The 13,354-nt window shown below is 42.3% G+C and overlaps 1 protein-coding gene across 16 annotated transcripts in view; it reads right to left on the bottom strand.

Moving 5' to 3' along the window:
• The window catches only part of ERC1 (ELKS/RAB6-interacting/CAST family member 1), a 176,044-nt gene that overhangs the window by 87,196 nt on the left and 75,494 nt on the right, over window positions 1-13,354 (bottom strand). For all 16 annotated transcript variants that reach the window (XM_060279984.1, XM_035127947.2, XM_060279991.1 and 13 more), the window contains one exon: window positions 2,638-2,773. In XM_060279984.1, coding sequence (XP_060135967.1) covers window positions 2,638-2,773 — 136 coding nt within the window. The remainder of the gene's footprint in view (window positions 1-2,637; window positions 2,774-13,354) is intronic.

Here is a 13,354-nt window from a genome sequence, read left to right as displayed (position 1 = left end):
GCAGCCATCCAAACCTCTTTATCTGGACTTCAGGACTCTCACTAGGCTATGCTCCTTTCCTCACTAGTCCTGTCCTGTCCCTTCATCAAGTGCTTTTCGTGGGGCTAGAACCCACTGCAGGGGGTTGGGCTAGATGAGCCTTGGACTCCTGATTTCTTCAGTTGCTCTGCTGTGAATAAAAATATATTGTAGCTAAGGTGGCAGTTATAGATGACTGGCATTTAATGTAGCTGAGTGATGTCAGGTACAATTCCATAATTCTGAACATCCCATTTACAGTGTACTGTCACTGCCACCTTGGCTTCAGGACTCTTTGGTTCACATTCAGAGCAACAGGAGGAGGAAAAAACTGAGAAGCTTTGCTGTAATAGTGTTCTAACCTGTCTGTACCAGGCACACACAACGGCAAGCCAAGCCAGTGGTGCAATATCATGGGTAGTTCTTAGTGAGCAACTTTATTAGATCACCATTGGAAGTGAACTCAGGCCTTATAAATCTCTTCCTCTGGCCACCTTTCCCAAGGTCTAAGCTGTTGGCCTAAAGACTGTGTGTCTTAAAGAGCCAACCCTGCAAACAAAAACTTGCTCACCTTTCTCTAGTGGCCTGCTCCCTGCATCGTTTGGGAGGTGTGGTAGCATACAGAGCACTTGATTCTCTTACAAGTCAGGTTCAGGGGAGGGTCCTGACTCAGTTTCTAGGCAACCAGCCTCAGATTCCATGGATTCTGAGCCACTAGCCTTAGATTCTGTTGGCTTTGAAATACTAGCATCAGGAGACTGCTCAATTTCCCCAGGTGGTGATACAGAGCCAGAGACTAAGCTGGCTCCTTCTCTGAGCTTGAGGGCATGACAAATATCCCTCTAGCCACTGTAATAAATATGATTTTATGATTAACTGCATCCTTATGGGATTCAGAGCAAGCTGATTTGATGTTTTAAAATTACATATCTATATATATAAAGACCCTGATGTTGGGAAAGATTGAGGGCACTAGTAGAAGGGGACGACAGAGGACGAGATGGTTGGACAGTGTTCTCGAAGCTACGAACATGAGTTTGACCAAACTGTGGAAGGCAGTGGAAGACAGGAGTGCCTGGCGTGCTATGTTCTATGGGGTCACAAAGAGTCGGACATGACTAAACGACTAAAGAACAACAACATCTATATATATCTACATGCCCATACTCACACACCCACACAAAACTACTGATATAATTAAACTGGACCTGCTACTAAATGGGGAAGAGACGAGTCCAAAATAACACCACCAAAGAGGACTTATTTCACCTTCAAGTGAATTGTTATATATTTGAGAAAACTGACATTTGAATGCCATTACATACCTATATGTAAAGCATGTGGCCATTATTAGATTAATGCTGAAATAGAGAAGGACATTTAAAGACACATCTCCACCTAGGTACTTTGCAAAGGCTTACAAGTAGCAACACTTAAAGCTGACCTATAAATTATGTCCCTTGAATTCTTCACTGTCCAATGAGGCCCAATGATCACTGGGAATTTGTATAAGCTATGGACGATGGATGCACAAGTCCTTATATATTGAGCAGTTCATCAGCCTTTCTTATATCTTCTACCTGTTCCACATTAGCTTGCAACAGCTTCCCTAATGTTTATTTGTGGAGTTATTTACACATGTACACACCAGAACCATGCCTCTTTCCCTTCCTGCCTCCCACAATCAGGCTCCAGATAGTATTGTGAATGTAGTCTGTACCTTTAGAAAGTGCAGTGTCTCCCTTTTCCTCTCTCCATGTATCTCTGTGGTGCAATGGATCAGCGCATCTGGCTGTTAACCAGAAGGTTGCTGGTTTGAGCCCACCCAGAAATGACTGTGGGCAGGATTCCTGCACTGAAGGAGGTTGGACTACATGACCCTCAGTCCCTTCTACCTCTACAATTCTATGATTCCATGTGGATAGTCCACTTTAAAATGAGAATCACTCTGTTGCTACAAAACATTTTTTGAATTAATAAAATGTTAAATACATTTCACCTGCTAACCCCTCAGAGAACTTTGTTCAACTAAAGTATGTTCATCTGAACACAGCTTCCATTGCAGATGACTATCACAATATGCCTACTTTATGCTGTGAAATATTCCGTGAGGAGTCACTTATGACAACATGGCACTCACTGTGTCGGTGGCTTTACAGATGGAGAGAAATATGCAGTGAATAGGTGTGAAACTGAAGAAAATGATCTGTGCCCAAATAAACAGAAATGTAATTCTGTAACTCCAAGGATACTTACTGATACATGTGTGCTTCTCAGGCTTTCTTCACTGAACAAAAGCTAAGTCCAAGTATCTCAAAACAATTAAGCAAGATCTTTAGAAGCACTGGAAGCCAGACTCTGTAACCAACTCGAAATCGATGACGAGTTTATAATGTTGTTCCAGTAACTTATAGCTGAAGCAAAGTCCTATTTGCTTACTTACCATAAAAGGGATCAAACTGTTGAAGCTTAATAGGTCACACCCTTCCAGAATCTGGAAGCGCCTCCTTTAATCACAAAGCAACTCCTTTATTAGGAATAAGTCTGAAAGCGAGGAAGCAACTGAGGAAGAAATTTCAAGGAAGATGGCCCTGTATCAGACATACAGATTCACGTTACCTGCAATTGCTGGGAACTGTCATTAAGATTGTCTTCTCGCCGTCTAGCTTCTTCTAGCATCTGTGCACTCTTTTTCTTCTCCACTTGTTCTTTATGTTTCAGATTTGCTACCTTTTTATTCTGATCTTTAATTTGCCTGTAAAGGGGAAAGCAAGTATTCAAATGCTTGTGCAAATCTACATTTGAAAGCAGCAGTTATAAAATGCAAGGTAGAACAATTCTTCTGTATTTTCAGCAATGGTGTAGTTTTGGCAAAGTTATTCTCTGCAGCAACCCATTTTCAGTTAAGTGACCAAAGTCGACAAAATCTTATGAAATCAAATACGTCTGCACACAATAAATTATACAATGGAGTTCTAGAATTGGCCCCAAGGCTGTGCTTGAGTTCAAAAACTGGGTATGCACTATGGTGACTCTTTTTAAAGACAAGATGAGAACATATTGAGATGAAGCCTACAGTATTAAGTCTTCTGGAAATGTGGCTATTACTTCATACAACTTTTAAAAAAATGTGGAAACCACACCTCACTTCACAGTGAGGAAAGCCGAAGAATTGATCAAAGAGAGAAACCCCCACACTTTACAAGTCTGAGGTAATACTTCTAAATACTTGGGAAGCAGCATCTCATTTTCTGTGCTGTGTATCTTGGAGTAAGACTACTACATCATTACTGTAGGTTAAAAAGGGAAGAAAAATGGGCGGAGAGAACCCACACAGTTGATTTAGGAACCCTTTAATCTCAATAATCCCCCAGCAGCTGCATCTTAAGGGAGAAAAGTCTACTATATATTCTACAAAGTAGCTTGCCCTTTTGTTTGTTCTCTATACATTATGATGTTGCTTGAGATATTTTTGCCACACTTGGCACAAGGTTTCCTGTGTTGCGGTTGGTGGCCTTTGTCAACATTTGGATGCTAGACACCAATTTAATTCAAAATGGCAGACTTAAAACATGACTTTGGTGTGACTTGATCTGGGGTTTTTTTCTGTAAAGGTTTGGCCACTTCCCAAGGTATCATCGCCAAACGCAGTACAAGGGTACCAGAGATGGGGGTTTCATTGCTGTTTGAATGTTGGATGCCATTCTGAATCAAGATAGCAGACTGAAATGTGACTTTGCCCAGTTTTTTGGCCTAGGTGAAGTCATCTCTTGATATATCATTGTCAAACTCTCCATGAGGGTTCCTCAGGTGGGAGCAGTGGGGGCATCATCAATGTTTCGATGCCAGGCACCATTCTGAATCAAGATGGCGGACCAAAACATTACTTTGGCATTACTTCATCCAGTTTTTGGTGTGGCAGATCCAAACTCACCAGTAACTCTATCCATTTAAAAATCACAATATTTTTTGGTTTACCCACAGGTAGCGTCAGGCACTCTCTGCTAGTAACCTATGATTTTTATGTATAGGGTTTTTACTGACTGACATATACTCCCTCACATGGGCAAGCTCTCACTACAGTCTGACAAGCTATAGTGAAGGCACAGATTTGCCACCTCATCTGCGGTTTCTGAGAAAGAGCAGGACTCCATAGGAAAACAGTTCAATTATCCAAGGCTGCTGTTTGGTAAAGGAGGCTGCAATCAGGAGGAGAAGGATATACAGTGAGACCACTATCAAGTGTGCCATTACATACTTCTTCCCATTCACTGGCTGAACTGAGTGAGGCCTGTAGTTTAACTAGCTTACCTAGTGTTCTTTTAAAAAAAAAAGTTTGGTAATGTGGTCTTTCTGTTAAACTTGGAAGGCTTGGAGCAAGCTTTGGTATACTTTGTGTTGTAGCTCCAGCTCTACAGAATCAAGCATCAGACAAAATTAGAAAGTTGCCTAGTATCATAATGCTTAGATGCCTAGAGAATACATTTTTTTATTTAAGAAGGCTTTCCCTGAGATGTGACCTAGTCGTTTATGGAACAACTGTATATCTAAAGAAATTGTTCTGTTTAATTTATTTTTTAAAGGATATTATTGTTTTCATTCTGTAAACCACTTTGATTACCTTATATTATGAAGTGGGCTGTAAATCTTTTGTTGTTGTTGATAATACAACCACTAAATAAGCATGTTCAGGTGTACATTTCAAGCTCAGTCCCTGCTGTCATTTTTAAGGTGCATGGAAATAAATGTTTTAGTGTTGTTTTACATGTGGACGTTGTCTCCAGAGGCTCAAGCTATTCTTCAACCTACAGAATTCATAGTGTTAAGGCAAAGAAGAATTCCTTGGTAGTGGGTAGTGTTGCGGGGTTTGCACATGCTCAGTGTCTCAAATATGTTTCACCTTGGCATTGTTATTCGGAATCTATTTTTATATTATAGTTCCCACATGGGAGGGCCCCAGGAATTGTGTTTAGTGGCCTTGACATCCTGCCTCTTGTGTAGGAATGTAAGATGCTCCTCTTATGTCCTACAGGCACTATGTGGCTTAACTGCTGTGGAAAAAGCTTTCTGAATGGCTCCCACTCCCAAGATGAAGCATAAGCAAAACAGAACAGTAGCCTGCAATTTAACAAACTGCTGTTTTAAGATAAGAGAGGCTTTAAAGCTGCTAGCCAAAAAATGACTATTTAATTATGTTGAATATTAGACATTTGGATACTCTTTGATTAGTCTTTTGACCTTGTTTGCTCCAGCAGATGACCCAGAGAAGATTAGGCCATGCCTGCAGCCCATCTGTTCTGCTAACAGTTAACCTAAGAGGCCTTTTTGACATTTAAGAGGCTGAGGAACATTCTCTTTGCAAGTATGCCATCTATGGAAGAAAAGTGGAGGTGTAATGTCAGATTTATATCACACTCTTTTTCCACCTAAAAAGACTTCTATGTGGCCAGAGAATCAATGTACGGTATCCCAATGTTTATATTTCAATATACAGTGGAACCTCGGTTTATGAACACCTCGGTTTATGAATTTTCGGTTTATGAACACCGCGGACCCATCTGGAACAGATTAATTCATTTTCCATTACTTTCAATGGGAAAGTTCGCTTCAGTTTATGAACGCTTCAGTTTATGAACACACTTTTGGAACCAATTACACCCATGCTTCAGTTTATGAACGCTTCAATTTAAGTACTCTGCGGACCCATCTGGAACGGATTAATCCACTTTCCATTACTTTCAATGGGAAAGTTCGCTTCAGTTTAGGAACGCTTCAGTTTAAGTACCCCGCGGACCGTCTGGAACAGATTAATCCACTTTCCATTACTTTCAATGGGAAAGTTCGCTTCAGTTTATGAACGCTTCAGTTTATGAACAGACTTCCGGAACCAATTGTGTTCATAAACCGAGGTACCACTGTATATGATCAAGATTAACTAGTTTGCAACACACTCTCTCAGGGAGAATGGCCACCTCTAGAGGTTAGAGAGCAGGTTACGACTCAAATTCTGACTCATTGTTATAAGAGCTATTGTTTCGTACTATTATTTCAATAGTTCACTGTTCTATGGTTTTACTTCTTTACAAAATGTGAATATATGTTAACTTGCAATACATTTTTATTTGCATTATTTGCCAGTTTAGACTTTAATACACCACACCACTAATTTAATGTAACAATAAATTAACTACCGTACAATTGCTACAAATAAAATGTGCATAAAGACTCCTTTCCTCGTATTGGACTTACTCTTGAATAGCTGTAAAGATCACAGGTGACACATGTGAGGTGCACATCAGCTCATATTTCAGGGCAAATGCGGCTACACACTAACTGCTACAGTGCCCATTTCTATGGTAACATGTGAAGCAGGGAAATAGTGGGGGAGCAAACTCAGCTGACTGGCCTGCAAAAGTTCTGTCCCTCTGAACAAGAAGCTTCTCTTCAGCTGATAAAAACTACCTGTGCAGTCCCTCTCAACATTAGTGCCAGGGCTAAATGGCATTTTGGAATCATTCCTGTATCTTTTGGGAAGAACAGACCACAGTGTCTAAAGTATTAATTGGATGTTTTTTATAAATACAATATTTATGTTAAAAGAAATTAAAACAGGAATTTTTAAAGGCAACCCCCCCCCAGAAAGTAAATAAGAAACAGACCCATCCTGCGATGTCATTTAAAGAAAAGATGAATTCCTCTCATAATTTATGCCTCAGACACAATTCAACAGCTAAAAAAATCATTATGCTTTTCAAAGGAGTTAATGTAGCACTGTTAAAATGAATGCTAGCAAGTTCAAACAGTCCATTAGGAGTTCTGTTTGCAAGCTTCTTGCCACAAGTCCTCGTCATTTTCTTACACTGCTCTTCACTTTTCCATGGCATTTATAAGACAAGGCAACCAATGCCAATGAAAACAGTCCTTGTTGCTAGAAGTCATGAAAATATAACTAGCCTGTTGTATGTATGCCAGCAAGAAGCCCCAAATGGGTTTTCAGAGAGGGGTGGGTGGATTTTATATCCTGAAACCAGGAAACCCAGGTTTTAAAAACAAATTCCATGTACAGATAAGTATAGAGGAAGGGGAAGGGAAGTAGAATTGAAAATTGAGATGGGTGGATAGGAGAAGTCAATTTTGTACCTAACCATTAAAATAGGTCTCAAGAGAGTTCATAGTTGTAGGTAAGATCAAGAAGCAGATTAATTCTTGCCATTCTACCCAGTACTTATTTTCTCATTATTTCAATCTCATCAGTACTTTGAAAACTTCACAAAATTATATAATCTTCTAAACTTACTAGAGTTTCTGTGTCTATACATCTTCATCTGAAAAGTTTCATGGGGGATACCTACCGTAATCAGATCCTATACCTTCCCCCTAGCACCTACTCTCTACAGTAATCAGGGATTTGTAACTCCCTAAAGCAGGGGTGTCAAACTCAAATTCATCGGGGGCCGCATCAGCAGTTTGGTCACCCTCAAAGGGCCGGTTGTATCTGTAGGACTATGTGTCCACTCTTTATTATCATAAATTGTCACTGCATTCAATTATTACTGTTTTTTGTAATAATGTAAGTAATAACTAGCTCTGAAAGCAGAAACATAGTCAGAATAATGGCAAGTAGATATTCAAATGTACAAATGCACTGGGTGGTGGAGGCTCGCTAGGGTTTCATGCAGGACCTTTGCAGAGCTACTAGTACCTGGAGATGCTGGGGTCCTTCTGTATGCAGGACAGATGTTCTGCCAGTGAGCCACCACCCTTCACCAAAGGGACTGGCTGAGGTTGACTCACTGGAGCTGCTCTCCTGGTTCCAGGGTTTAAGGGCCAGAAGTATAAAGCAGCATCCTATGTTTCTGAGGAGAGGGAGGGGAGGGGAGGGAGGGAGGGAGGAAGAAAAGAGGGAGTGGGAGGGAGAGAGGAAGGAAGGAAAGAGGGGAGAGAAAGAAGAGTAGGAAATAAGGAAGGGAATAAAGAAGGAAAGAAAAAGAAAGGGAGAGAAGACGGAAAGGGAGAAATAAAGAAGGAAGTAGAGGGAAAGAAAGAATAAGAATGAGGGAAAGGAAGAAAGAAATGGAAGGGGGGGGCGTCGCCTTGATTCAGCGCCAGAAAAGAGTACGAAGGGACCCAGGGGCAAAAAGCATTTCTCGTGCAGCGTTAGGCAGCGGGTGTCCGTTTTAGGAGAAGTGCGTAAAGCCTCAGAGTTGCATGTTCGTGAGGCTGAGCCGCTGCTGAGCTCACGTTCATGAGGCTGAGCCGCGGCAGGAGGAGGAGGAGGTGAGGCAAGAGGAGGAGGAGGAGGCGGCTTGCCGGGTCGGTGCCCGGCAGCGCCATGCGGAGAGTCCCGAGCCTCTGGGACGCAGCAGTGCTCTGTAGCACTTGGAATCCTCCTCCTCCTCCACGCGGCGCTGCTGGGTGCTTTGTCTGTGCTTCAGCAGCAGCAGCAGCCGTTTCCAGGCGCCGAGCCGTGGCAGGAGGAGGATTCAAAATGCTACAGAGCACTGCTGCGTCGCAGAGGCTCGGGACTCTCCGTGCAGTGCTGCTCCGGCCGCCTTTCTACCCCCCCCGGCCCCAGCTGTTTGTCGGCGCTTTGTCGGTGTGGCGCTTCAGCAGCAAGGTCCCACTGCTGGGTCCTGCTGGCTGGGGCGCTCGGCGGGCCACATGACGAGGTCTGGTGGGTCGGATTTGGCCCCCGGGCCTTGTGTTTGACACCCGTGCCCTAAAGGGACCCCTGACCATTCGGTCCAGTCGTGACCGACTCTGGGGTTGCGGCGCTCATCTCGCCTTATTGGCCGAGGGAGCCAGTGTATAGCTTCCAGGTCATGTGGCCAGCATGACAAAGCCGCTTCTGGCGAACCAGAGCAGCACACAGAAACGCTGTTTACCTTCCCGCTTGGAGCAGTACCTATTTATCTACTTGCACTTTGATGCGCTTTCGAACTGCTAGGTTGGCAAGAGCTGGGACAGAGCAACGGGAGCTCACCCCGTGTATCTGAATAAGTGTGCATGCACACGAAAGCTTATACCCAGAACAACTTTGTTGGTCTCTAAGGTGCTACTGGACAATTTTTAAAGCAATTAAACAGTGAGAAATCACAACCAAAAACCTGTGTAAGAATTGGCCTAAATCCCCAGCAAAAGCAATTAAGAAAGCTTAGATTTGGTTTAAGGATTTAGATTTGGTGGACAGAGTGCCTGAAGAACTATGGATGGAGGCTCGTAACATTATACAGGAGGCAGCAATGAAAACCATCCCAAGGAAAAGGAAATGCAAGAAAGCAAAATGGCTGTCCAACGAGGCCTTACAAATAGCGGAGGAGAGGAGGCAAGCAAAATGCAAGGGAGATAGGGAAAGATACAGGAAACTGAATGCAGATTTCCAAAAAACAGCAAGGAGAGACAAGAGGGTCTTCTTAAATGAGCAATGCAAAGAAATAGAGGAAAACAATAGAATGGGGAAAACCAGAGATCTGTTCAAGAAAATTGGAGATATGAAAGGAACATTTCGTACAAAGATTACCATAATCAAGGACAAAAGTGGTAAGGACCTAACAGAAGCAGAAGACATCAAGAAGAGGTGGCAAGAATACACAGAGGAATTATACCAGAAAGATATGGAGGTCTCGTACACCTCAGGTAGTGTGGTTGCTGACCTTGAGCCAGACATCTTGGAGAGTGAAGTCAAATGGGCCTTAGAAAGCATTGCTAATAACAAGGCCAGTGGAAGTGATGATATTCCAGCTGAACTGTTTAAAATTTTAAAAGATGATGCTGTTAAGGTGCTACACCCAATATGCCAGCAAGTTTGGAAAACTCAGCAATGGCCAGAGGATTGGAGAAGATCAGTCTACATCCCAATTCCAAAGAAGGGCAGTGCCAAAGAATGCTCCAACTACCGCACAATTGCGCTCATTTCACACGCTAGCAAGGTTATGCTTAAAATTCTACAAGGCAGGCTTAGGCAGTATGTGGACCGAGAACTCCCAGAAGTGCAAGCTGGATTTCGAAGGGGCAGAGGAACCAGAGACCAAATAGCAAACATGCGCTGGATTATGGAGAAAGCTAGAGAGTTCCAGAAAAACGTTTACTTCTGCTTCATTGACTATGCAAAAGCCTTTGACTGTGTCGACCACAGCAAACTATGGCAAGTTCTTAAAGAAATGGGAGTGCCTGATCACCTCATCTGTCTCCTGAGAAATCTCTATGTGGGACAAGAAGCTACAGTTAGAACTGGATATGGAACAACTGATTGGTTCAAAATTGGGAAAGGAGTACGACAAGGTTGTATATTGTCTCCCTGCTTATTTAACTTATATGCAGAATTCATCATGCGAAAGGCTGGACTAGATGAATCCCAAGCCGGAATTAAGATTGCTGGAAGAAATATCAACAACCTCAGATATGCAGATGACACAACCTTGATGGCAGAAAGCGAGGAGGAATTAAAGAACCTTTTAATGAGGGTGAAAGAGGAGAGCGCAAAATATGGTCTGAAGCTCAACATCAAAAAAACCAAGATCATGGCCACTGGTCCCATCACCTCCTGGCAAATAGAAGGGGAAGAAATGGAGGCAGTGAGAGATTTTACTTTCTTGGGCTCCTTGATCACTGCAGATGGTGACAGCAGTCACGAAATTAAAAGACGCCTGCTTCTTGGGAGAAAAGCAATGACAAACCTAGACAGCATCTTAAAAAGCAGAGACATCACCTTGCCGACAAAGGTCCGTATAGTTAAAGCTATGGTTTTCCCAGTAGTGATGTATGGAAGTGAGAGTTGGACCATAAAGAAGGCTGATCGCCGAAGAATTGATGCTTTTGAATTATGGTGCTGGAGGAGACTCTTGAGAGTCCCATGGACTGCAAGAAGATCAAACCAATCCATTCTTAAGGAAATCAGCCCTGAGTGCTCCCTGGAAGGACAGATCGTGAAGCTGAGGCTCCAATACTTTGGCCACCTCATGAGAAGAGAAGAATCCTTGGAAAAGACCCTGATGTTGGGAAAGATTGAGGGCACTAGGAGAAGGGGACGACAGAGGACAAGATGGTTGGACAGTGTTCTCGAAGCTACGAACATGAGTTTAACCAAACTGCGGGAGGCAGTGCGAGACAGGAGTGCCTGGCGTGCTATGGTCCATGGGGTCACGAAGAGTCGGACATGACTAAACGACTAAACAACAACAACAGGTTGAATTTCTACCAAAGCAACACAACAAGAGTAGAGTCCAGTTTTTTCAGTGTTAAACAGTGTGGAAAAGACTGCATTTCCCCTCTTAACAAAGATGTGAATCAGTATGCAGGGTGAGCAGAACAGTCTCTCCCTATAAGAAGAGAAATTCATCAAGCAAAAAATTATTTAGGCATTTCCCTGAACATGCAAAGCCTACAAATATGGATGGGGACAGGAAGGTGCACACAAACTGCACCTCAAACATCTTTACACATCATGCTCTCCCTCTTCCGCCCCTCCCCATGTTGTGTGGGTCTGCAGTGGGGCTTGTTCACACTTCTGTGTGTGGCATAGCTCAAGAGAATGCAAGCAGAAGTCTCCCACAGACCTTCACTATGCAGTCAAGGACTAAGAGGGGCATGATGTGTTGGGAGAGGGGTTTGTATATGTGCCCCTGCCCACAGTTTGAATCCTTGTTCACTAGAGCACACCTCTTCACTGTTCAAATAGCAGCAGGGCAGTCATTGTTGGAGTCTCTAACACAGAACATCTGAGGGGGAAAATGAATCCCTTACAGTCACATACTTTGCCAGTGACTGACCCCATGTAAGGCTGGAAGACTTTTGTAATGTGTCTGCATCACACATTTCTTGAGTGGAGAGAAAACTACAGAGGCACCTGTGCCCCTGAGTGAGCTAGAATCTTATCAAGCGCTACAAAGAGCAATACAATTTCTCTGCTGACGGGTTAGAGTACTTGTGCAACTTCTTCTTTTAATAATGCCTAAAGTTAGCAAATGGGCCCAAATGCTGGCAAATGCTCCTCTTGCATTAGTGACACAGAGATTGATAACAGGAATCCAAGTTCCTGAAGGTCTGAAGGTAGACGAGGTCACCAACTTGTGGAAGCCAAGCAGGTCTGGGTTGAGTTACTTCCTGGATGGTGACCTCTTGGGAACCACACATACATCAACTTGGATACCGTGATGGAAGGAAAGTGAGATTGAAATGCGCGAAAATAAATAAAATGAAATAAATAAGTGCTATTCACTGGAACTCATTTTGGTTTAGTTTTGGTAAACCATAAAACATACATGGTTTATAGTGGGGTTGGGGGACTCTATAAGTTATATAATGACTGTCTCCTTTGTCACTAATAGGTGCACATAAATCATCTGTTATTATTATTATTATTATTTTAAAAAACACCCTCTGGAGGCTGTATTTGCTGGAATAATCTGATGCACATAAATTAAGTTTGAATAATAACCTCAATTTTCTTTCTAATGATGTCACACTGGATAATTTGTTTACTTTGGGATATGTTAACATGACAATATATTGTAATTTAAACGTTTTACATAATGGTAAATGAAAACACTGTGCTCCATCAATTTCCCTAAAAAACAATCTCTCCCGTCCCTAAATAATTTCCCATGTGGCACTTTCAAAAGCATTGTGAGCAGTCAACAACACAGGGAGAGAATGAATGTGCATACATGTGCTGAACCCTACAATATCTGAAAATTATTTTAAAATAATAGTTATACTCATATGAAGAATGTGAAATCTACTCTGTATACTGTACTACTGTGCTGTAGATTGAACTATTGTATTGCATTGTATGTGGCTATCCTTGAAGACAGTCTAGAAGCTGCAGCTAGCGCAGGATGCCACTGCTAGACTAGAATTGCAATGGTTGCTCATTTGCTGTTTGGTCCAATTTAAGGTGTTTACTTAGCATGTAAAACAATAAATGACTTTGAGCTGAATACTTTAAGGACCACCTCTTCCTATAGCTGCTTGGTTGAACCCTATGTTCTGTGTGGAAGGTCCTTTTTGTGGGTGTGTTGATGTGCATAACCTGATACACAGTGACACAGGATAGGGCATTCTCTGTGACACTGCCCCAGGTACAGAACACCCTTCCTCTGGAGATACGACAATGTTCTTTACTGATGCTGCTGATTATTATTACAATCTAGTACCTACCCTTCACTCTAAGGTCCCGGAGTGAGTTACAACATTTAAAACACAACATTAACTTAAAATACAATATCGCATTATGTTAAAAACAGTCTAAAACAACTTACAGTATTAAAATAAGGTGGGTCCTACAAATATACATCTCAAGTGTCAAAAGCCAGGTTAATTATGACTTGAAGAAGAC

The sequence above is a fragment of the Zootoca vivipara genome, chromosome 10 (genome assembly GCF_963506605.1).
Source record: "Zootoca vivipara chromosome 10, rZooViv1.1, whole genome shotgun sequence".
Classification (NCBI taxonomy): Eukaryota; Metazoa; Chordata; class Lepidosauria; order Squamata; family Lacertidae; genus Zootoca; species Zootoca vivipara.
The sequence above is the reverse complement of the archived record's forward strand: the minus strand, read 5'-3'. Positions and strand labels throughout refer to the sequence as shown.